The sequence below is a fragment of the Syngnathoides biaculeatus genome, chromosome 15 (genome assembly GCF_019802595.1).
Source record: "Syngnathoides biaculeatus isolate LvHL_M chromosome 15, ASM1980259v1, whole genome shotgun sequence".
In the NCBI taxonomy this organism is placed as follows: domain Eukaryota; kingdom Metazoa; phylum Chordata; class Actinopteri; order Syngnathiformes; family Syngnathidae; genus Syngnathoides; species Syngnathoides biaculeatus.
The window spans coordinates 22,687,838-22,711,080 of record NC_084654.1 but is presented as its reverse complement, the minus strand read 5'-3'; the positions used below and the strand labels follow the sequence as shown (position 1 = coordinate 22,711,080).

Here is a 23,243-nt window from a genome sequence, read left to right as displayed (position 1 = left end):
TCCCCGTTTTAAGAGTCGTGACGTCCGAGAGAAAACGCGCGACATTGTTCCGGGCTCCCTTCGGCGCTTTTCCGGGGTCGAAAGTTGCGTCGGCGGAGTGACAAAAAAAAAAACAAAGACTTGAATTGACGCTTTCGAAGGCCTTTTTTCAAGGCGTTGAAAAAAAAAATGTTCCCCCGCGGCCTGGCAAACGGGAACGCTCGCTTTTGTGTTCCCAAATCCGGTTCCTTCCTGCTTTTTGAAGACGTGGACACGTTTTTCCTTCGCGGGCGCAAAATGTTTTTTGGGTTGTTGTTCCATGAGAACGATTTTTTTTTTGCGGTCTGGACTCTGTTGAGTGACGCCGTCCACGTGTGCAAACCTGCTGCTGCCTGTACTTGTCGCGTCTGTCTCAGCTGTGACTCACCGTTTTCAAATTGCCCCCACCCCCACGATCAAGAATTTAAGAAATTATTTTACAGCATATTTATTGCCGTGGAGTCACTGATGATGTAGCGGTACGCACGCCTGCCTTTGGTGCGGGCGGCGTGGGATCGATTCCCGCTCAGTGACGGTGTCGATATCTGGCCTGCGACTGACTGGCGACCAGTTCAGGGTGTGGTCCGCCTTTCGCCTGAAGATGGCTGGGATAGGCTTCAGTTTATCAAAATATTGACGTGTTTTAATCTGATTCTGGTTTTTGGGACGATCTACTAAGTCCCTTCCCCCTGCCTTGAATCTAAATTAAGATTGGAGTTTTCCTCTTTCTGAAGAAATTAAAATTATGCAGACCACCGCCAATATTCATTAAAAAGTTCCATTATTTTCCAGCGTGACTTATATATGTGTATATATGTGTGTGTATATTGTGTGTGTGTGTGTGCGTATATATATGTATATATGTGTGTGTGCATATGTGTGTGTTTGTGTATATATATATGTTTATATAGATGTGTATATATATAGATGTGTATATATGTATATAAACGTGTATATATACATGTGTGTGTATATATACATATACATGTGTGTGTATAATATATATATATATATATATACACACACATTTTATATATATATATGTGTGTGTGTATATATATATATATATATACACACACACACATATATATATTCATATTATAAAATGTAAAATTTCCACCTTTTCATTTAAAAAAAAAAAAAGAAAAAGTCAAATTAGGACACCGGAAATGTTCCAATCACATATTTTATTTGTAAGGCACCAGAAAAGCTTCCTTACTGCTAAAAGCGCCATGCATCCCTTCTCGTCTTTGTCATCGTCGTCCATTCTTGCTTTCTTTACACCTTCCCCCCCCCCCCCTCCATTTTTCTTTCAAATATTCAATTACACACCGTTTGTTGTTTACCACTAAAATTTCACAAAAGAGGATTAAACCATCACAAAGTGGGGAGGAAAAAAAAAAAACTACTTGCAAAACTTGGACAAAAGAAACAAACAAAAAAATAAAGATGCCCGCCTGCATGCGTGTACACACAAATACATACACACTCTCTCTTCATGGTACACATTGAAAAGCAGCTTTGGAACGTACAAAAAAAAAAAAGCTTCAAAAATATGTATATTGATATATTCATATGTATACAAATTGGCCCTTCACAGTACAAGAACGCACACAAAAGATTATTACTATCGTTATCAGAACGCACAGACGACACTTAAGTGCTTTTACCCAAAAAAAAAAAGTAAAAAAATATGGCAAATTACTAAAAATACAGTAAAATGAAAACCACAAAATAAAAACTAAAAAATGATTTTTTTTTTTAAAGCTTCCCAAGTGTTTTAAGTTATCAAAGCTCGCCAAACTCAGTGTGACCGGTTTGTTGCCGCCCCCTGTCGGCCAAAAGCGGACACGCCGGTTTTCCGACGCACCAACCTTCCATACTTTTAATAAATTCGATGTGAAAATGTCACATTCGGCGTTTTGGACAAAATTTCAAGTTTCAAGCGTGCCTGATGAAGAGCAGACCAGCAGGGGGAGCTACGGCCAAGATTACGGATGTGGACAAAAAGGTGCAAAAAGAGAAGAAACCCAAAAATGTTGTCGTTTTTTTTTTTTTTTTTACCAACACTCACTCGTGCGCTCTCGTACTCAAAACTTTTACACGCGGCGGCGACTTGTCATGTGCCCGCGCGGGAGTTCATTTCTTCTTTTTCCAGATCAACGTTCGAATGGACTCGACTGTCTTTGGATGGCATTGCGGGACGCGGGACGGGCCGGCGCTCGCGAAAAGGAACAGGAAACAAACGTGTGGAAGTAAATAAGTGCCACCGGGAACGGCAGGGTTACTTCAGGTCAGAACCGAACAGCCAGCCAATCGCAGTTACCCTTTGCTAGTCACGTGACATCACACGCTAAGAAAAGCAGAACTGCGATTGGCTCAAATCCCGGCGGCACATATTTGCCACCGCAGAAACGCTTTTGATGGTTTGCCTCACGAGAGGCAGGCGGACTCCATTTTGATTTACGCCGTTACGGGAAGGAAGGAATGAAAGTTAAAAAAAAAAAAAAAAAAAAAGGGAGAGTAACATTTACCCTTCTATGCTTTGTTTGTTTGTTTGTTTTTACACCTGTACATTACAAGCGTGACTATATGTACACGTTACGTCGACTGAGAAGGAAGAGTCCGCGTTCTTCCCGGCCTTTACCTGCCGCGGGGGCCTCCTCAGTCGGACTTGTCGCCGTCCTCGGGCCTGGGCGGCGGCCTGTCGGCTTGGCCCTGAGACTGGGCGGCGTCCCCGCGGACCTTGTCGTCCTTGGCGGCTTGGGCGGCCTGGCCGTGAGAGTAGTTGGCCAGGATGGAGGACAGGGACAGGAGGCCCGAGCCGGAGGAGGCGGCCGGCAGGCTGGGCGGGGTCAGGCCCAGGGGGAGGGGGGCCACCGGGAGGGCCAGGCCCTGGAGCTGGGACAGGTGCTGCACCTGCAGTTGTTGCTACGCACACGAGACACGTCGGACACCGTCAGCGGAACCTTCCGTCTGTTCCGTGACCCAGCTCGGAACTCGGCTAACGCGTTCCAGCAAATCAATGACGTAGCGCACCTGGTGATGAGCCTCGGTACACAGAAAGCGTTTGAGAGCGAGTGCGGCGCTAGCGGTAAACTCTGTGTACCGAGGCTTAACACCAGGTGCGCAAACGCGAGCACTGGGCTAACGTTAAACTCCTTGTGCACCCAGGGGCACTATCGCTAGCATTAAACTCGGTGTACCGAAGCTTATTAGCAGGTGTGCTAACATTGGTGCGGCGCTAGCATCAAACTCTGTGTACAGGGGCTTATAACCAGGTGCACTAATGCTAGCGCCGTGCTAACATTAGTGCAGCCCTAGTGTTAAACTGTGTATAACAAATGGCACTTCCGCTAGCATTAAACTCGGTGTATCGAGACTTAGAACCAACCAGGTGCGCTAATGCAAGTGCCGTGCTAACGTTAGTGCGGCGCAAGCGTTTTAACTCGCTGTGTACTGAGGTGCACTAACGCTAGTGCCACGCTAGGATTAGTGCGGCGCTACCGTTAAACTCAGTGTACCGAAGCTTATAACCACGTGCGCCAACGCTAGCACCGCGCTAGCATTAAACTCTCTGTGTAGCAAGGCTTATAACTAGGTGCGCCAACGCTAGCACCACGCTAGTGCCGCATCATCGCATAAACCGCAGGGTTTAGAGAGTGTGGGAAAAAAAAGTCACGGCTTGTAGGCCGGAAATGACGGTAATTCCCATCGGAATAAAATCCCTGAAAACGCGCTTTTAACGAGAAAAACAGTTGCGGGGTGACTGACCCGTATGATGGAGTTCATCTCGGGAGGGGTGACCTGCTTGGCTCTCTCGATGGCGCCCATGACTTGCTGCTGGTGCTAAAACGACAGCGCGATTTTACAAAAAGGGGAAAAAATGCCAAAGGATCGGTGGACTTTTTTGTTTTTTTTTTTCCCCCCCAGACACCAAAGAATTTCATTTTAGTAAAAAAAAAAAAAAAAAAGTGACTTAATGGAAAGAAATATGAATGCACACAAAAATTTTACCTCCTGCGACAGGTAAGGCAGCACCTGAGCGCAAATGCCGTTAAGTCTTTTCACTATTTCTGCCTGAGTAGGAAACCAGAAAGGGACAAAAATGACAAAGCGCCGACAAAATTACGCAAAAGAATATTCCCAATTTTTACCTGTTTGTGCATCTCGATGTTCAATCCGTACGACATCTCGTAATACTGAAACGCACACGCGACACAAAGCGGATCAACGTCAGGCTCGATTCTAATCGTCGCCGTCTTTGCGTTCTCACCATGATGTAATGGCGCTGCATCTCCGACTTTTCCGACGCCAGCTTGTCGCATTCCAGCTTGAGGCTGGAGAAAACACAACCGGTAAAAAGAAATATCATCAATAAGGGCGACGGAATTGAAACATGTCACAATAATCAATGATAAAATGGCTTGGCGTGGTTAGCCCGACTTTGGCTTTTACATGGAACCCTGGAAGATTTTTTGTTTTTTTTCTTTAAAAATTTTCTAATAAAGCAGGTGAGTCAATAAAGCCGTAAGAATATATATCGTAATGGATGGAGGCAGCACGCTGGATCAGCTGGTAAAGCCTTGGCCTCACAGTTCTGAGGGCCTAGGTTCAATCCCGACTCTCCCCGTGCCTGTCTAGTGGTGTGATGTTGCGCTCTATGATAGGAACAGGACGTGGAAGTGTGTTTTTAATTTGTCATTTATTCCTTTATGTTCCGATGTTTGTCATGGATGGTTAAAGGAATTGTGTGTTGAAAAATGTGCATTGTGGGGGGGGGGGGGGTAACCATTGAATTGTTGGTGGAAGTAGGCTGCCTGTTTTATTTTGAAGCCACGCTTATCGTGTAGCGGGGACGGACTTCAGTGATGCCTCGGTTCTCGACCACGATCCGTTCCAGAAAACGGTTCGAAAAGTGATTTGTTTGAAAACCGAATCGATGTTTCCCATTACAATGAATGGAAAAAGAAATAATGGGTTCCAAGCCTAAGAAAAAAAAAAGCTTTTCCTGATAATAAACTGCATAGTAGAAATACCAACCAATGTGTCTGTCTTCTCATTCATCATCCAAAAAAATGCACAACACAGAGTTAGACCTACTACACTTGTGTGGGTTTTCTCCGGGAAATCCTCCCACATCCCAAAAACATGGAACATTAATTGGACACTCTAAATTGCGCCGAGGTGTGATTGTGGGTGTGGCTGTTTGTCCCCATGTGCCCTGCGATTGGCTGGCGACCAGTTCAGGGTGTAACCCCGCCTCCTGCCCATTGACAGCTGGGATAGGCTCCAGCACTCCCAGCGACCCTTGTGAGAATAAGCGGCTAAGAAAATGGATGGATACATAGATATATGATAGTGGTACCTTGACTTAGGAGTTTCTCAACTCACTTGTTTTGGAATTATGAGCCGTTGCTTGGTCAAATTTTTATTTGGTTTTTTTTTTGCCTTGTGCTGAAATTAAGTAGTCACACACACATCCCCAAAAAAAACATACTTTTAGGAGAACAGTAAGTATCCTACAAGGTATAATAAAGTTTTTCGTGTGTTACCTGTGGTATTGTGCTTGAAGGAACTGGAACTCATCTTTGATGCGATCACACGAGTCGGAGGTGGTGAACTTGAGAGCTTGTCCGGACTGAGCTGAAGCCTGCTGACAAAAATCATCACAAAAGAGTTGAGCGAAGCCAAAAATGGGGAAAAAAAAAAATAATTCTGAATTATAAGGAAATTATTCACATCCATCCATTTTCAGAGCAACTTATCCTCACAAGGTTCATGGGAGAAATATATGGAAAATGTAAATAATTCATTAGCAATTAAAAGGTTACTTTTAGAAGACAAAATTCTGAAATACAACAAAAAAAATAAAAACATTTGGGAGGAGGGCGGGGTGCAGAATATGAATTTTATTATTATTATTATTGTTATTGTTTTTTTTTTTTTTTTTTACATCAGTAGTGTGGAGTTTGCATGATCTCCCTGTGCCTGCGTGGCTTTTCTCCGGGTGCGCACTCCGGTTTCCTCCCACATCCCAAAACCATGCAACATTAACTGGACACTCTAAATTGCCCATAGGTGTGATTGTGAGTCAGACTGTTGTTTGTCTCCATGTGCCCTGCGATTGGCTGGCGACCAGTTCGGAGTGTACCCCGCCTCCTGTCCCTTGACAGCTGGGATAGGCTCCAGCACTCCCCGCAACACTCGTGAGGATAAGCAGCTAAGAAAATGGATGGATAGAATAAATACAGCAGAACCTCCAAAGACAAATTCCCTCGAAGAAAAAAAAAAAAAACGCCTGAAAATAGCAAATACATTTTGCCTTTTTTAGGGGGGGGGTAGTAAATGGATCATTCATTTCAATAGTATTTTTCTTTTTACGGCAAATGTGGAATTCGAGTCATGTCAAAATAGTTGCAGCAATGTCTCATTCCGGTTTTGGCGTTGAATCTGTTGAAAAATGTAGACGAAACCCAAGTAGCAGTATCACAATTTAAAGAATACATGTTTGAATTCTTAAGAAGCTCACACATGAACGATAAGTACCGAGAGTATGCGAATGGTGGCTGTTGGCTGTTTGTTCACATTGGCTAGCAGCCGCAGTACACAGCGAACGAGGCCGAGGCCAGACTGACGCGTACACACACTTACGAGGTAGCGAACACCCGCTTCGACGGGGTTGTTACCGTTAAAGCGAGGTAAGTGGCAAAAAAGAAGAGGCCACGGCAGCCATTGGCCGGGGCAGACATTGTTTTTGTACGGCGGCGTCAGCTAACCAGCAAGCTAGCAGCAATTAGCAGACGTTAGCCTAGCCGCGGCAGCCCAGCGACTTTTGACGAACAACGACTCACCGAGTGCCTGGATTGAGGAAACATCATGCTAGCAGTAGCGTCGCTCGCTCGCTCGCCGAGGACTCCCCCTCTCAGTCGTGTCGAGCCCCGGGCGGGCGGGCTGGCTGGCTGGCTGGCTATCCGGTTGAAGCGAACACGTTCCCGGATATGAGACTTTTAGATGATTGCTGTTCGCACTTTGTACCCCGTCATCGTTGGGAGGCGAACGCTCAATTAGCGTCGAGTCGATTCCCGCTCGCAGAAGCCGTCTTTGCGACAAGTGACGCTAAAGCTGTTATTTAGCCTTTACGAAATGTTTGGTTTTTGTAATTAGTATGAATAACGTTTTACGCCTCCTCATGGGAAAGCCTGACTGGATGTCGACACATTAGCTGCCCTGCCTGGAACACGAATGTGTTCTACACAACGACCGCCCAGGATCCTCCATTTTCCAATCTTCTTCTGTGTATTGTTTTCCCGCCAATCAGCGAACGAATCCAACAGCGCCCCTCGTGGCCAATATGTGTATTGCAAAAAAAATGCTACAGGCAGCGACCAGGCAAAAGTATTTACAACACGTTTTGGTTTTTTTTTTTTGTATTAAAAAGAAACCACACACGATGAACAAGTATAGGAACAAATTTATTTCAATGCTTAAAACAGATAACCTTGTCATTATGTTTCTCTTTAGAAGGCGGCGGCGATAATGATCATACATCATGTTTGAATGAGGATCAGGCAACAGTGGTCAAGAAAAAAAAAAAACAAACACATGAAAACATAAAAATATGGCAGAGAGTTATGTGTAAACCGATATCCGGCCAACTGGAGCCAAAGGGCTTCAGTCAATACATCCAAAGCCCCTCGCTTGTAAAAGAAACAGTACATGCAATAATTATAGTTTCATAACAAAAAAACAAACTAAAACAGCAAATTATCCATTGGCGGCGGTGTGTTGGCACTTGAAGACACAGCCTGGCAGGCGCGCATCATATGATGGAATTTTTGTTTTGTTTTTTTACATTAGATTTACAAAACAAAAAAACACCACTCAACATTTGATCATTTTAAGAGGGAGCAAGGAGGGGGAAGTGGTCCTAAACTCATGTACACAATAGCATTCTGGTCATTTTTTTTTTTTGAATATACAGAGAAATAAAAGCATCAAGGCAACAAAATAAAATTAGATGCAGTGAAGATAAAAAAAGTGAAAGATTGAAAAAAAAAAAAAAAAACATCCCGATTTCCTGCTCATACAACGTATGTGTGTGTGCATATATAGAATATATACTGTATAAATACAAAATGTAATGTACTATACTGTATCAATTTAAAATGTGCCAAATAGTACACCACTGTGCAACACAAACTAGCTCAACAAATTAAAAAAAAAAATTTATTATTATTTTTTGCATTCAAAACACACCTAACAGTTAAATGTCTTTTGCTCACTTAACATTGGCACAAGCAGAAACTGGCGACGTCTCGTTTTGTGTAAAAGAACAAAAAAAATAATTAATAGGAAGGTGTGGTGGGGTGATATAAATATATATTTTTAAACACTTTGGTAACATGAACGGCAATAATGTTGCTAGGTCGATTTGACCAGGGGCAAAAAAAAAAAAAAAAAAAGAACTAAACACAACTTAATTATTGATCATTTGATTTACCACTGACAGGTCATGGTTCAATAAGAATTGACTTTTCATTAAATGTTTTCTTTTTTTTTATGTAATTCCACATTTAGTCGCAGTTCCCAATTAATTTTTATAAGCTGTCCTTCCGTATGTGAGAAAAAAAAAATATTCAATGCTTTCTGATGTGGTTGTTGAACATCTTTGTATGCCGGGAAGGAATTAATTTTATCCCGAGTTGTGTGGGGAAGTTCCCGAGCCTGTCATTGATACAGTTTTAATTTTTTTTTGCTAGGCACGGGATAGTAATAGGATTACTATGGCAACATTAGTGTATATTAACACTTATTAAAGTAAATAAGTGCCATCAGAATTTGAATTTGAAATGCCACAGAAAACAGGATTTCAATGTGAAATTTAAAGCGATCACATTGATCGCAGTTAGGCTTTCTTTGTCACGGGACATCACAGAAGAAAGCTTAACTGGATTGGCTTGCTGTTCGGTTCTGACCTGAAGTAACCCTGCCTGGTGGCACAGACGGTGAATTTTGGATAGCAAATTGTAGCCAGATGAATTGTTCATATTGAAAAGTTACATTGAAATATAACTTGAAAATGTGATGTGTGTTTTACATTTCAAATTCAAATCCTGTTTTCTGTGGCATTTCAAATTCAAATCCTGGTGGCAAATATTTACTTACATATATATATGGATCCTAATAATTTGAGGCCCATAATTGGAAAAAGAAACTGTATATTGTATTATGAACATTTGTGTGTCTTTTTTTTTTTTTTAAATAAATTCACAGCAGACCAGATATAAGTACTGGTGTATATGGCCCACAGGCCACATGTTGCCCACCACGTGTACATCATAAGGGAAAGCGAGGACTGGATGGTTATGATGGTGCATTCAAGTTATTCAGAGGGGAAAATATCAAATAAAATACACAGACACACATATAAACCCCAGATCTAACATCGTTCCCTGCAACTGAATTGAAATGAGTGGCTAAAATAAAAATACAGAAAAGGTAGTCCTTTAAAAAAAAAAAAAAAAAAAAAAAAAAAGATTGATGAGTAGAGACACAAACCCAAAATTAATGAGAAGCGGTATGTTGAATACTTTGATAATTTTCCAACAGTTATAACCACACACACACACACACTTCTCAATTGTGTTAAAACAAAAAAAAGTGATATAACCTGCACAGCTTTTTTTTTGGCGATCAGCTAACATGCAAATACTGTGGCTGCAGCGTCTGTGAGTTTTGAAATACATAAATGTACTGCATGGGGGCAAGGGGGTAGTAGTCGTGCCTAACACCGCAAAAGAAGGGGAGGAGGGGGAATAATAAAGACCTTTTGGGTTTTGCCACTACTCATACTACGCATCGCTGTTCTCTCACACCCCCACTGTGATAGCCCTTAATGAGGATGAGAGAAGAATAAATTCACGTGGAAAAAAGTTCATCGGTAACGTCACTGGCACTACTAAAGCAAGCCCGGAAAACATGCAGAAACAAAATAAATAATAGAAAATAATAATGGTTCAAAAAAAAATAAATAAAATACAGAGCCCGAGAAACCCCCCAAAACACTGTTTGTAATGTACATTTTCTAAGGTATGTAAGCAGTTACAGCACCGTCTCTATATGCTTTCATAAACTATATGTAAATACACATTGAGCTGCTTTCTTTTTGGAAATAAAAACTAACGCGAGGGCTCCTTGAAGAAAACGCTCGGTGGTGGCGGCGGCGAACGACGGAAATCGCCCCCAAATAGAAAGCAGATGCACTAAAAGTCCTTACGATATCAGACATTCCTCATTTTTTTTCTCGTTTTTTTTCGCATTTAATTTCTACAGCAGTTCAGACTCAAGTCGGGACTCTGTCGCGAGTAGAACCAGAGTACCTTATTCAACACTGGAAAAAAAAAGAAAGAAGAGCAGGCAGAATTATCAACACCTTCAAACCTGGTCCATAAATTAGATAAATACAAAAAAAAAAATGTAAAATCATCACCGTATTATAAATAGACTGCTAATTGACCACTCGGCTCTGTGACGTCTGTTTTTATAATCAACAAAATACAATATCACAGTATCAATACTACTCATAGAAGGGGGGGAGGGGGGCTATGCTCACCAAAGTCACTAACCTTTTTTTTTTTTGTTGTTTTTTGTCGTCGTTGTTGGTTTTATGCCAAAAAAACTTGTGTACCACAGAGCGTTTTTGTACACCCCTGTTGTGTATATGTATTTACAAACAAATATACACAAACGCTTATTTTCAGACAGCAAAAAAAAAAAAAAAAACGGTTTCGTCACCCGCTCCTCGTCCCTCTCACCACTCAAAAGCAGCAATCGTTCGATTTGTCTAGTTTGGAAACAACAACAACAAAAATTGACTATACAGTTTAAAAAAAAAAAACGAGTAAACATAAGCCCGGCCTAATAGAAAATAACGAGTGCGCGACAGCGTCAGGAAGTGTCTGATTGAACAGTGTTGAGTGACAAGGCATGTGGGGAGGGACGGGGTGGGGGGGGCTGATAGACCCTCGTAATTAGGGGAGGGGGTGAGGGGCAAAAAAAAAAAAAAAAGTGAGTCACTTGATTGTCCCTGTGAATCCAGGAGGGAAGCTGTGCGTTCAAAAATGTCCTCTCTAATCCATTTTCGTGTCATCAGTGACATTCTTAATTTAAAAAAAAAAAAAAACTGAAAGCATCAGCAATCGTCTCAATTCAGAAACATTTTCTTGGCCCTCTCGTGTCTCGACAAATATACCAGGGGTGTCAAACATGGGCCCAAAATCCTGATGGGAAATTCAATCGGGCCACGAAGGGAGGGGAAAAAAAAAAAATGCTCATTTAGAAAATGAAGTTCAAATAATTAATTGATCTTTGTTAATTTAATCCATCCGTCCAGTTTCTTAGCCGCTTATCCTCACGAGGGTCGCGGGGAGCGCTGGAGCCCATCCCAGTGGTCAACGGGCGGGGGACACCCTGAATTGGTCACTGACCAATCACAGGGCAGAGACAAACAGCTGCACTCACAATCACAACTTGGGGCAATTTATAGAGTCCAATTAATGTTGCATATTTTTGGGATGGGGGGGGGGGCTGGAGTGCCCACCCGGAGAAAAGCCACGCAGGCACGGGGAGAACTTGCAAACTCCACACAGGCGAGGCCGGGATTGAACCCGGGTCCACAGAACTGTGTTGCCAACGCTTTAGCAGCTGCTCAACCGTGCTGCCCTGAGAGGAAATTATAATTAATAATTATATTAGTCTGTGATGTCACGTGACTAAGAAAGCGTGACTGGATTGGCTGCCTTCTTAACACTGAATTTAAACGGTGAATTGTAGCCAGTTGAATCTCAGGAGACTGAAAATATTCAGTTTGAATTTTAAATTGAATTGAATTGAAAATTTGAATTTTTTTTTTTTACTTGATAAATTTGTTAACATTGAAACGTTAAACTGAAATACAGCTATTGAAAATGTGATCACTTTGAAATAATGTGAATTTTAATTTCATTTAATTTTTAATTCAAATCCTGGCGGCACATATTTACTTCCATAGAAAATTTAATCGGGCCACAGGATCAATTGAAAAATGAAGGGTGGTGGGGGGGGGGGAATGAGGTGTAAGTAATTCCTACAACTTTGTTTATTAAATTTTAAATTGCAATAGTTTATTTCACTTCCGAACAGCTGACTTAAAGGTTTGTGGTTCAGTCATTCGAAATCCGAGCTTGTTCTTAATATTATGACTTTGTACGTTCCCCGTTCGACACCCCTGATATCATCTCGCTACGCTGTTGAGGGGTCATTTTTCTGCACAATTGCACATCCGACGTGCTGGTGGTTACATTCATCGACGTGGAGGCGGCGAGCGGATCCCGTGGGCGGCGTTCGTAATCCCGGCGTCTCGGAGAGTCGGGTGGCGCCGGGGCCCGTCGAGCCGGCTCGCTCTGACCCGAGCTGGCCGGAAAACCAGGAAGAAGCGCAACGTCTTTTTTTGTTTTTGCGGGGGATTTTTAAATGTGATGGACAAATGTGTGTATGTGCGCGCGCGTGTTGCATTAAAAGTCGAGTGCACTCGGAAAAGGAGGTTGTGCAAAAAAGGAAGGGGGGATGGGGGGGGGCAGGGGGTCTCAAACCAGGTTGTACTCTTTGAGGTTGAGCTGTAGGATGGTGTCCTTGACGGCGGCGAACACGAAGCGGATGTTCTCAGTGTCCGTGGCGCACGTGAAGTGCGAGTAGATGATCTTGTCGCTGTCGGGGTTTAAGTCCACAAACATCTTGAGGATGAACTCCCGCGCCGCCTGCGCGTCCCTCTGCGGCCCTGCGGGACGCCGTGGGGAGGTTAAATGGGACGTTCATTGAGAGAAGTTGCGTTTTAAATTGCTTGTACAGTCAACGCTCAGCAGGGACCAGCTATGATTATGGTTCTTTTTTTATAAAGTGGCCTATATTACTATTATTGTTTGGCATCTAAATATAGCCCAAACTATGATCCCGTAACACTTGAATACCATTTCTGACTCATCTCACAACTTTACTCTTTAAATTAATGGTGTAGAGAGGTGCAGTTTGTTTTTTTTCATCTGATGCATTTTTAGTCTTTAAATCAATGACTTATTTTACAATAATAATAATTCTAATTTCTGGTCTATAAGCCGTGACTTTTTTTCCACGCGCTTTTAACCCTGCAGTTTATGCGGTGTTGCGACGAATTTCTGCATTTTTTCCTAATGGCCGCAAGTGAGATTGGTGGAATATATGTGCCGAGGAAGTGACTTTTACCGGTCCGGCACTGTTAGTGCAGCGCTAAAGTGTTACTGCCGTGTCTCAGTGATTTTTACCAGTATGTTTTATTTTAACCAGCCCTGTTAGCGCGGTGCTAGTGTTAGCATGGTGGTGCTAGCGTTAGTGCGGTGGCGCTAGTGTTAAACTTTGTACCGTCTTTCTTTGTAAATATCTCGTGTTTGAATGTGGGTTTCAATGTGGGCACTTGCGGATTTTACACAGGTGCGGCGTATGTATGTACCAAATAGTATTTCCTTTACAAATGTACTGGGTCAGGCTTATAACCAGGTGCGCTCTGTAGGCCGGGAATTACGGTGCTTTTAAAACACCGCATCTCCGAGCCAACGGGGCCGACGTTGTTTCTGTGTGCAAAAGTCATGCGAAGTGTATACGGCCGTCCTTCCGGCAAAAGGAAGTGACGTCACGATTAATTGTGGCCGGGACTCTCTATTCATATTATCAGTGACAAAATGAATAGCAAATCATAGTTGAATTGTCCCTTCTTGTATTATTTCCCAATAACCAACACATGAAAAAAAATCCATCCATTTTCTAAGCCGCTTATCCTAGCGAGGGTCGCGGGAACAGCTGGAGCCTATCCCAGCTGTCATCGGGCAGGAGGCGGGGCACAACCCGAACTGGTTGCCAGCCAATTGCAGGGCACGTGGAGACAAACAACAGTCGCACTCACAATCACACCTATGGGCAATTTAGAGTGTCCAATGAATGTTGCATGTTTTTGGGATGTGGGAGGAAACCGGAGTGCCCACCTGGAGAAAACCCACACAGGCACGGGCAGAACGTGGAAACTCCACATCGGCGGGGCCGGGATTTGAACCCCGGTCCTCAGAAATGTGAGGCCAACGCCTTTTTTTTTTTTTTTTTAACATATGGAGACTTGTGAATGACCCAGACGGCACGGTGGCTCAGCTGGAAAGCGTTGGCCTCACAGTTCTGAGGTCCCGGGTTCCATCCCGGACCCGCCTGTGTGGAGTTTGCATGTTCTTCCCGTGGATGCGTGGGTTTCCTCTCACCCCCCCCCCCAAAAAAAAAACATGCAACATTAATTGGACACTCTAAATTGCCCGTAGGTGTGATTGTGAGTGCGACTGTTGTCTGTCTCCACGTGGCCTGCGATTGGCTAGCAACCAGTTCAGAGCGTACCCCGCCTCCTGCCCGTTGACAGCTGGGATAGGCTCCAGCACGCCCCGCCACCCTTGTGAGGAGAAGCAGCAAAAAAAAAAAAAAAAAAAAAAAAAATGGATGGAGGGATGGATGAGCCAATCTTACCATCAAACTCTGGGAAATAGTCCACCAAGTGCGAGTAGGAGATCTTCTCCTCTAGCAAGTCCTTCTTGTTGAGGAAGAGGATGACGGAGGAGTTTTGAAACCAGGGGTAGGTAATGATAGTCCTAAACAGAGCTTTACTCTCCTCCATGCGGTTCTGATGAGCAAGATTAAAAAAAAAAATAATAATAAAATCATTTATGATGAAGCACCTGCGTTGTGAAAGTCTGAATAAACCCGAGTTTGTGAGGGCGTGACCTCGTTGTCGGACTCCACGAGGACTTGGTCGTATTCGCTCAGCGCCACCAGGAACATGATGGAGGTGACGTTCTCGAAGCAGTGGATCCACTTCCTCCTCTCTGACCGCTGACCGCCCACATCCACCATCCTAAAGTTCACGCAAATGAGTATTCAGGCGCGTTTATGATATACGGTCTGCTCGCTAAGGGTGTGACGCTACGTGTAGTCACCTTCGGGTCGTCCGAGTACAGAATTTTCACGCTTATTGAACACAAAAATCAGGACGGTATTATTTAAAGCAATGCAGTCATACCACCATTACTTCCTGACCAATAGAATTATGCTATTTCTTTCATATGTACTCATAAATAATAATAAAACCTTAATACTATGTTATAATACCTCAAGATTTTTAAGGACGGAATATGCTTAAAGCATGTGAGGAGAAATATCTTGGCAAATAAAAAGCATATTTTGCTTTTTTCATTTTGGATAGATTTTGTGTTTTTACAGTGCAACATATTGCGGCCGAGCCATATGTTTATGCTGTAAGCTCATTTTCTACCAAATAATAAAATTTTAGCAGTATGTCCAACTTGTCAATCTCTTGCACTTTTCTGTATTTGTGTTGTATTTGTTTGTTTCCCAAAAATAAATAGACATTCCTATACAAACAATATTTGAAGTGTAAGATTTACAAATGAGACCGGTGGAATATATGTGCCGAGGAAGCGACTTTTACCGGTCCGGCCCTGTTAGCGCTGCGCTAGCGTGTTACTGCCTTGTTTCAGTGATTTTTAACGGTATGTTTTTTTAGCGCAGCGCTAGCGTTAGTGCGGCATTAGCTTTACAAAAGCAATTGATGAGCTATGTTAATCACATCTGTTCAATGTGAGCTGTGTTTTGTTTGTTTTTTTTCCAACCACATTTCATTTGCGTATCACTGGTACCGGAACCGAATCGTGACCATAAAACCAAGGTACGACCCGAACTGTGATCTTCCATGTACCGTTACACCCCTAATTTTCAACCATCAATGACCAAAGAATCCCAAAACAGCTACAAGAAGGATTTTATGTGCATGAACAGGTTTTGAATCCATCAAAACAAGACTGACATGCGTCGGTGCTGCTCACACAGAACCGCGAGACTGCAAAAGCCGGATTTAAATGAATTCTTTTCTTTGCTTACAAGTGAGAAAACCTGAGGAAGAGATGATGGATTCAACCCCTTTAGAAGCAGATGAGGCAGAAATCTTTTGGGAGTTACGCGCTATGTGGGTAATCCCGTGTGAGCGAGTCATGCATGCCACCACCAAAGCGTGTCACTTTGAAGAAGGTAACGGGTACTGCAAAAGTTGAAAAATGGATGCCGTCCAGTTTGGGGATGGGGGGGGGGGGGGGAGTGAAGGTTTTTCCTGAAAGGCATTCATTCATCTGTCACCCACTTCTTGCAAAGTGAAAAGTCTCTAGAAGTTGTGATTTATGTTTTCGGGACAGAAGGTGAGCGAGAATGCATTGGATTTCTTTTGTTTATTTTTAAACTCTAAATGACGAGAACGTCACTTGGAGAACCCTCTCGAAAACACAGCCGGAAAAGAAAGTCAAAGGCAGAAACGATGATAAATGCGCCACCTCTGATGATGTGACAAGTCACTTTCGCAGCAGGCCCGCTGCTATGTCACCTCATAATCATGCAGACAACAATCAGCCAACTGCTTTCACACTCGCACACCGCGCTCCGTTTTAATCAAACGAGTCCATTTGGTTCGGCGGGAACACGGTAATGGACCGGTCGGACTATCTGGCAAAAGAAAAAAAAATAAATCAGTTTTCGTGCCAAACGCCATGAAGGTAACCATGGTAAACAGATACGTACATTGCATGTATTATGACTGCATTTGTCTTGAAAATGAAAATTGGATGGACGGAACTGACTATTTGCTGGTGTAGTAGGCCTTATAGATTGACGGTCCATACGATAATAAAATTATCATAGTTCAATTTTGATGTTGCTGTCCTTATGGGTGTCATTTCCAATCTTTGGACAATACAACAAGAGTCTAATACTCATTTTATTCACAGGTATTTTTTTTTTTATGCAGACAACACAAAGGTGCAATGCTGCAGTTTGGAGTAGCCGCTAGCATAATGACGGTAAAAACACACAGTTCCCACAATTCATTGCAACATGCAAATTTGAGTTATTGCCATAATAAAGACGTTAATCTTTGTTGTTAATGTATATTAAAGCTACTACTAGCTGAACGTGTATCTTACTTAAATGACACATTTTTGATGGTTTGTGTTGCACAACTATGTCAATATCTATGCATCTATATAACTACCATAATTTCCGGCCTACAAGCCGCGTCTTCTTTCCACACGCTTTCAACCCTGCGGTTTTTGCGGTGGTGCGGGGCTAGCGTTAGCGTGCCTGGTTGTAAGCCTTGATACACAGAGTTTAACGCTAGCGCCGCTCTAACGCCGTGCTAACGTTAAACCCTTTCTGTATACAGAGGCTTATAACCAGGTGCTTTCTGTAGGTCAGGAATTACGGTATGTCATTTTCTTAGCCGCTTATCCTCACAAGGGTCGAAGGAGGGCTGGAGCCTATCCCAGCTGTCATCGGGCAGGAGGCGGGGTACACCCTGAATTGGTTGTCCGCCAATCGCAAGGCACATGGAGACAGACAACAGTCGCACTCACAATCACACCTAGCGGGAATTTAGAGTGTTCAATTAATGTTGCATGTTTTAGGGATGTGGGAGGGAACCGGAGTGCCCACCCGGAGAAAAGCCACGCAGGCGCGGGGAGAACATGCAAACTCCACACAGGCCGGGACTGAACCCGGGACCTCATAAATGTGAGGCCAACACAAGACCCTACAGCTACAACGTGCTGCCCCACTTAATCATATTTTAAGTTTTAAAAAAAAGGTTATCCCCTTCTCATTTTTAACTTAACTTCTTTCGAGAAAGCGTTTTTTATTGAAAGTCATTTGGACAGTCAGGCGCACTTTCCATCTCGTCTCCAGCTGAGCCATTCATAAACAGCTCAGTGATCTGAAACACCGATTAAGAGTTGTGCAAATCCTCCAGAGCCGTTTTCCTTGATGAGGTCGCCTGTCAATCTTGGGGGAATTTCAGGTCCCAGTTTCATTAAGTCTTCATTTGAGAAGTCATTCACCTGAATCCTTCACACCTATTGCACGTCCTTGTCAAGCGGCGATACAAATGACACCGGCGGAGTGGACTAATCTCGCAATTCAGACGCAAAGGCGCTTGCGCCTGGTGGCCAGGTGAAGCGCGGTCTACGCTAGGTTTGGACGGCACAAGGCTGCCCTCTGGTGCTGGCCCAGTCCGTTGCGGCCCACTGAGATCTGGGGCCATTTGAGGCCCCGCAGGACCCGCTTGCCCAAAAATAGCGTATTCCTCCAACGCGGAGAGGACGACCTGGTTTCTTATGCCAGCCATAAAGGAAAAGAGGCGATGAGGAGGTGACCCATTTACGACAATTGGGCACCGGCATGTAGGACTACGTGCTCGCTTTCGGTTGTACAGTAGTAGTACACGGCAGAGGGTAAAAGGACGCGAGGGAGGGACATTGAGACATGGTTTACTGGACAATGAGTTAATGGCGTCAGTACAATAAAAGACAAATGAAACATGAGAGCCTGCCATCTTTCTACCTGAAAATGATGCTCTGCAAGTCGAACGGGTATTCTATGATGCCCGTGGTGGGGATGCGCACCCTGAGCACATCCTGCTGAGTGGGAAGATAGCTGGGATCTGCAATGCGATCCAGATCGGAAAGATAGCTACAGGGTGAGCCGGGCGAAGAACAAAAACAGACAGACGCACAAGCACACACACACACACAGACAGACACACAAAAGAAAGACAGGAAAACAGTTACATAAAGCATGACAGGCAATAAAAGCAACCCCCTGCCAAGTGTGGAAGTGTGGCTAGATCCCATCAAGGAAGCGTCGCAGGAAAAAGGCCAGCGCTCAGATTGAAAACATAAAGGGGATTAGTGTCACTGATCCACCAACACCGTTTGAGAGACGTGAACCTTGATAGCCTCAAACTTGGGCATTCAGAGTAAAGGAGGGTACACACAAACTGACAATCGGTGACAAAATTGAGCTTTTACCGCCCACGCCGATCGACGTCAGCAAAGGATGCTAAGAATAGTAAATTGTTCTCGCTTTTTACAGGTTTTCAGCACTTATTTTTAAATGTGACGTTTTTGGAAACTAATTGCTGAAAAAAAAAAAAAGATCTAGAGTGAGTGCTCATCCTGTGGTGCGGGAAGTGCTTGAAACGGATCATCGAGACTGAACAAACAAAATCTGTTCGTCGTAGAATTGACCGCGGTTGTTTACTGGTCACGAATCAGTTTTCTGTGCACCCCACTGTAGTTGACCATCTTCAGCTCGTTTGACTTTGTGAATTCGGTTGCCGACAGCGATGGTGGTGTCAATGACAAAAGCAGGAAGAAAGTCAGCACTCTGAAGCTGATGAAGAAGGTTCCGGACAATTGCCAAAGTCAAGGATGACAGGAACCCTGTTAATACAGTTTCCTGAAGAATCCTTAACTTTGAGATCATTGCAAGCCTTCTGCATCAGGGATGAGGTGGCCCATCTCAAGCCTCAGTGCAGCCTTTGGTTTTGGACCTTGTGGGCAGAACTTCAACACAACGTTACGCAAACCACTGACATCTGGACAGGCTAAACAACTGGTTTCGCCGTTTTCTGGTTGGTGCCACGTCTTGTTATTCCAATTGAGGCCGTAATTGAATGTTTAGCTTCCATCCATCAGTGAATTTGCCAAGCGGTGGTGACGCTGCAGTCCTGGTATCACATCGGGGTACCTGAAGATGACATTCTCCAGATCAAAGGGGTACTCTATTATGCCCGTGGTGGGAACACGGACCCTGAGCACGTCCTGCTGCGTGGGGACGTAGCCGCCGGCCGTCACACGGTCTAAATCGCTAAGATAACTGGAGATATACAGTACATGTGGATAATAGCAAACACGTACAGTGTTGAGAAAAAGTATTACCCCGCCTCTCAGATTCTTATATTTTTGCATAGTATCTCTACTTTAAGATCAAACACGTAAATAGAGAAATATAACTTACCTGAATTGAAAACTGCCGTTTTTAAAATGTGGAAAAACAAGTCCAAGCGATCTGGTTCTGGGTTAAAATGAAATGGCTACCTAAAACTAATGATTGGTTTGGCCATCTTTAGCAGCAACAACTGAAATCAAGTGTTTTCTAAAATTGGCAAGGAGTCCTTCACATCTCTGCGAAGATATTTTGGCCCACTCTTCCTCGCAGAATTGTTTGAATTCAGCAAAAAGGGAGGGTTTTCAAGCACGAACAGCCTTTTCAAGGTTATGTCACCGCATTTCAATCGGATTCAAGTTTGGGCCTGGGCCATTCCAAGACCTTCATGGAGCTTTCTCAAGCATATCAGAAGATGACTTGCTGGTGTGTTTTAACAGTTTTCAAGCTGCCGAACTCAAGTGCACTTCAGCTTGGGGTCAGGAACTCGTGGTTGAACATTCACCTTAAGGATTTTCTTTTAAAGAATAGAATTCATGGTTCCATCGATCACGGCAAATTGTCCAGGCCCTAAAGGAGCAAAGCAGCCCAAGACCATCATCATGATTGCCTTTTTCCGAAATGCTGTGGTACATTCAGGGCAGATGCAACTACACACACCTGTAAAAAACCTCGATTTTCATCTTGTCAGTCCATATAATATTCTCTCAAAATTATTCAGGTGTCAATCAACGTTTGCACTGTCTCTTCCTTACTCTTGTGTCATAAGTGGCAAGGGAGGCCGGCAGTTCTTTGGACGATGCCCAGAATTCCTTTGTGGACTCCTGAATGAATCATTTGGAGTTCTCTTGGGGCAATCTTCGTAGGCTGGCGACTCCTGGGAATGTATACTACTGTTCCAGGTTTTCTCCATGTGAGGATAACGTGATAATCTCTTTGTTCCGCTAGAGTTCGAAAACTTTTATGCCTGGATCAGACTACAAGACAAATTTGGTCTTTCAGGATTGCACTATGTCCGGCCACTGCCATCGAAAGAAAAGAACATGTACAGTTCTCCAATACAACCACATCCCGTCTTTTACAATCAAACACTGTTGGAGAGGTGGAACTAGAAAATCTATCAGCGGTCAACTTGTTACCAGGGTGATGACAACAACTCACTGGACTAATGTATTTTGTGTGTGGGGGGCAGTGGGGTGGAGGAATAAGGAAATGGGGGACACAAGATAAGGAAAAATGTGTGCTGGTCATAACTAATGCTCGGCATAAGACGTCCGTTAAAGGATCGTTTGAGGTATGTGAGCATGCTTGTAATACCATACGGCTCACAAGCAGAACATCCAAATGTGACGTAGCCTCGCAATCTCGTGCTCACACGAACAGTTCCAAGGAAACATCCCAGCGTTCTGTCGACTCCTGGTCTAAAACGTCAATAAATATTGATTTCTGAACATGAATACATGTACATGTATGTAAATAATTGATAGAAAATAACTGGTTGTGAATTATCAATAAGACGACAAGAAGTTTTGTCTTTTCATACGAAATGTGTTGGGCCAGAGCAGGAAAATTGGCCCGAGCCAATGACGGGGCTAATATCTGGGCAAAAATCATTGCAGTCTGAAGTAGGAATTAGAAATGGCTTTTGTAACGCTTTCCAGAGTAAGACTATTTCTGGATTGTTCAGGAATTTCTCTGCAGTGTGTATTTTTGTTGTACCTTTATTTATTTTTATTTTTTTTAGATATTCTGCTTCGGTGATTTCTTGATTGAATAGATCTGGAGGAAATGAGGCTTGGGTGAGATCGCTGTCACATTAACAATTAACAAGCGGGTAATTACTTTTCCCCATAGTGTCTGGTAATGGAACACCCCCCCCCCCACGCCCACTAAATTAAATCCCTATTTAAAAACGGCATTTAAAGTTCACTTGAGTTATGGGTTTGATATTTACATTTCTTTGATGATGTTAAACATGAGCGAGAGGAAACTATGCAAAAATATAAGAATTTCAGAAGGGTTCCAATATTTTTTTTAACAGCACTGTATACCATAATGCAATCTTCTCGTTCTTGGTACCAGCGATTCCCAACCACATTTTTTTTAATGCTGTGTCGTGAGATTTTTTTTTTATTTTATTTTTTTTTTTTTTTACACTGTAAATATCTTCCTTGGCTCATTAAAGGTTGGGAAACACTGCTTTGTACAATCTTCATGCAAACAGACTTTCAACCTGGAATACATTTTTACAGCCAAGGGGGGCACGCCAAATAGCAATGTGACAAGATTTTCCCAAAATGGCAAGTCTGTGACTTCAAATAAGAATAAAGCATTATTCATTATTTCTCCCTTCTTCGATTGCCTGAATAGTTTCAGTTAAAAATAGCCTTGCACGATATTACAAAAAATATGTACATATTTTTTCATTTTAAACTTGACATACATTTTGCGTGATGAAATAATACAGGATCAGTGCTCCGAAAGTTCAATTTCTACGCTCCAATAATGAACCAGTTCAACTCAGATTTCCTCATTTTGAACATGTAAAAAACGAGTTTATTATTGTGCAAAACCAGTTAAGGCAATTGATAGCACAGGTAGTCTTTTCGGGATGTATAGACATTTTTTGTACTGTATGTTATTAACTTGAGGTTTGTTTGTTTTTTAATCCATTGCTCTTGCACTCTCTCTCTAAATCTATTCTGTTTTTAATGTCTGTGTTCTATTTCAAAAGTGTTTGAAGACCCCTAAATAAAATTCCCCCGATAAACGTTTTCTGTGGGCTAAATTTAATTTTACAGTTGATTCACTGCATAATACACTACACCAACATCGCAGAAGGTACATCATGATGATGACGAAATATCGTGCAGCCTTGGTTAAAAATATCCACCAATTTCGAGGGGTCCGCCAAGTCGAAGGGTCTAAATTACAGTGACATTTTAAACGTCCCTTCTCCTTAAGAGTCAACTTCAAAAGCAAAAATGGAACATTATTTGTGAGGACAGCAGTGTAATCAATAGATTAACTCACTTACTTTGTTTTTTCACTAAACGAATTTGTTATGGATGATAATAGCTGGTGATCTATATGTGCCCTGTGATTGGCCGGTGACCACCTCAGGGTCTACGCAGCCTCTCGCCGATATCAGCTGGGACGCCACTGAATCGAGTGAATATAAATGGTTCAGAAAACAGAACGGGAGATTTGAGGCATATTTCAGTGATCATTCTATATATATATATTTTTTTTTTTTCTTCAGAAAAATTCCACTTGGCCACTTGTCACGTTGCTATTAGAAAGTGCACCACTTTGCCCAAGGTTCTATCAAATGTCATGTA

The 23,243-nt window shown here is 42.9% G+C and overlaps 2 protein-coding genes across 8 annotated transcripts in view; both read right to left on the bottom strand.

The window, feature by feature from the left end:
- Positions 1 to 1,188: 1,188 nt before the first annotated feature.
- On the bottom strand, positions 1,189 to 7,324 carry LOC133513607 (TLE family member 5-like). 2 transcript variants are annotated; one of them, XM_061844536.1, is made up of 7 exons: positions 6,873 to 7,324; positions 5,574 to 5,674; positions 4,295 to 4,358; positions 4,176 to 4,220; positions 4,036 to 4,098; positions 3,793 to 3,867; positions 1,189 to 2,949 (listed from the first exon to the last, which is right to left on the bottom strand). In XM_061844536.1, exons 1-7 carry the CDS (start codon positions 6,897 to 6,899, stop codon positions 2,683 to 2,685), a joined length of 642 nt encoding a protein of 213 aa, XP_061700520.1. In that variant the 5' UTR covers positions 6,900 to 7,324; the 3' UTR covers positions 1,189 to 2,682. The 2 variants fall into 2 exon arrangements, with proteins under 2 accessions (XP_061700520.1, XP_061700521.1); XM_061844537.1 differs by having other exon boundaries at positions 5,574 to 5,671; positions 6,873 to 7,323.
- A 164-nt stretch (positions 7,325 to 7,488) lies between these two features.
- The window catches only part of LOC133513007 (guanine nucleotide-binding protein G(q) subunit alpha-like), a 30,769-nt gene continuing 15,014 nt past the window's right edge, over positions 7,489 to 23,243 (bottom strand). For 4 of the 6 annotated variants that reach the window (XM_061843191.1, XM_061843192.1, XM_061843193.1 and 1 more), the window contains 5 exons: positions 19,705 to 19,833; positions 18,517 to 18,645; positions 14,845 to 14,974; positions 14,590 to 14,743; positions 7,489 to 12,835 (listed from right to left, as the gene is read on the bottom strand). In XM_061843191.1, the coding sequence (XP_061699175.1) occupies positions 12,645 to 12,835; positions 14,590 to 14,743; positions 14,845 to 14,974; positions 18,517 to 18,645; positions 19,705 to 19,833 (733 nt within the window). In that variant the 3' untranslated portion in view covers positions 7,489 to 12,644. The remainder of the gene's footprint in view (positions 12,836 to 14,589; positions 14,744 to 14,844; positions 14,975 to 18,516; positions 18,646 to 19,704; positions 19,834 to 23,243) is intronic. The other 2 variants (XM_061843195.1, XM_061843194.1) reach the window with 2 other exon arrangements.

What these genes read in the sequence shown, in the direction of transcription:
- LOC133513607 (XM_061844536.1), bottom strand. Translation starts at nt 6,899, where the DNA reads ATGATGTTTCCTCAATCCAGGCACTCG. An exon ending in TGCAGCGCCATTACATCATG is followed by an intron (nt 4,221 to 4,294) that starts GTGAGAACGCAA and finishes TGTGCGTTTCAG; the next exon opens with TATTACGAGATGTCGTACGG. An exon ending in AGATGAACTCCATCATACGG is followed by an intron (nt 2,950 to 3,792) that starts GTCAGTCACCCC and finishes TCGTGTGCGTAG; the next exon opens with CAACAACTGCAGGTGCAGCA.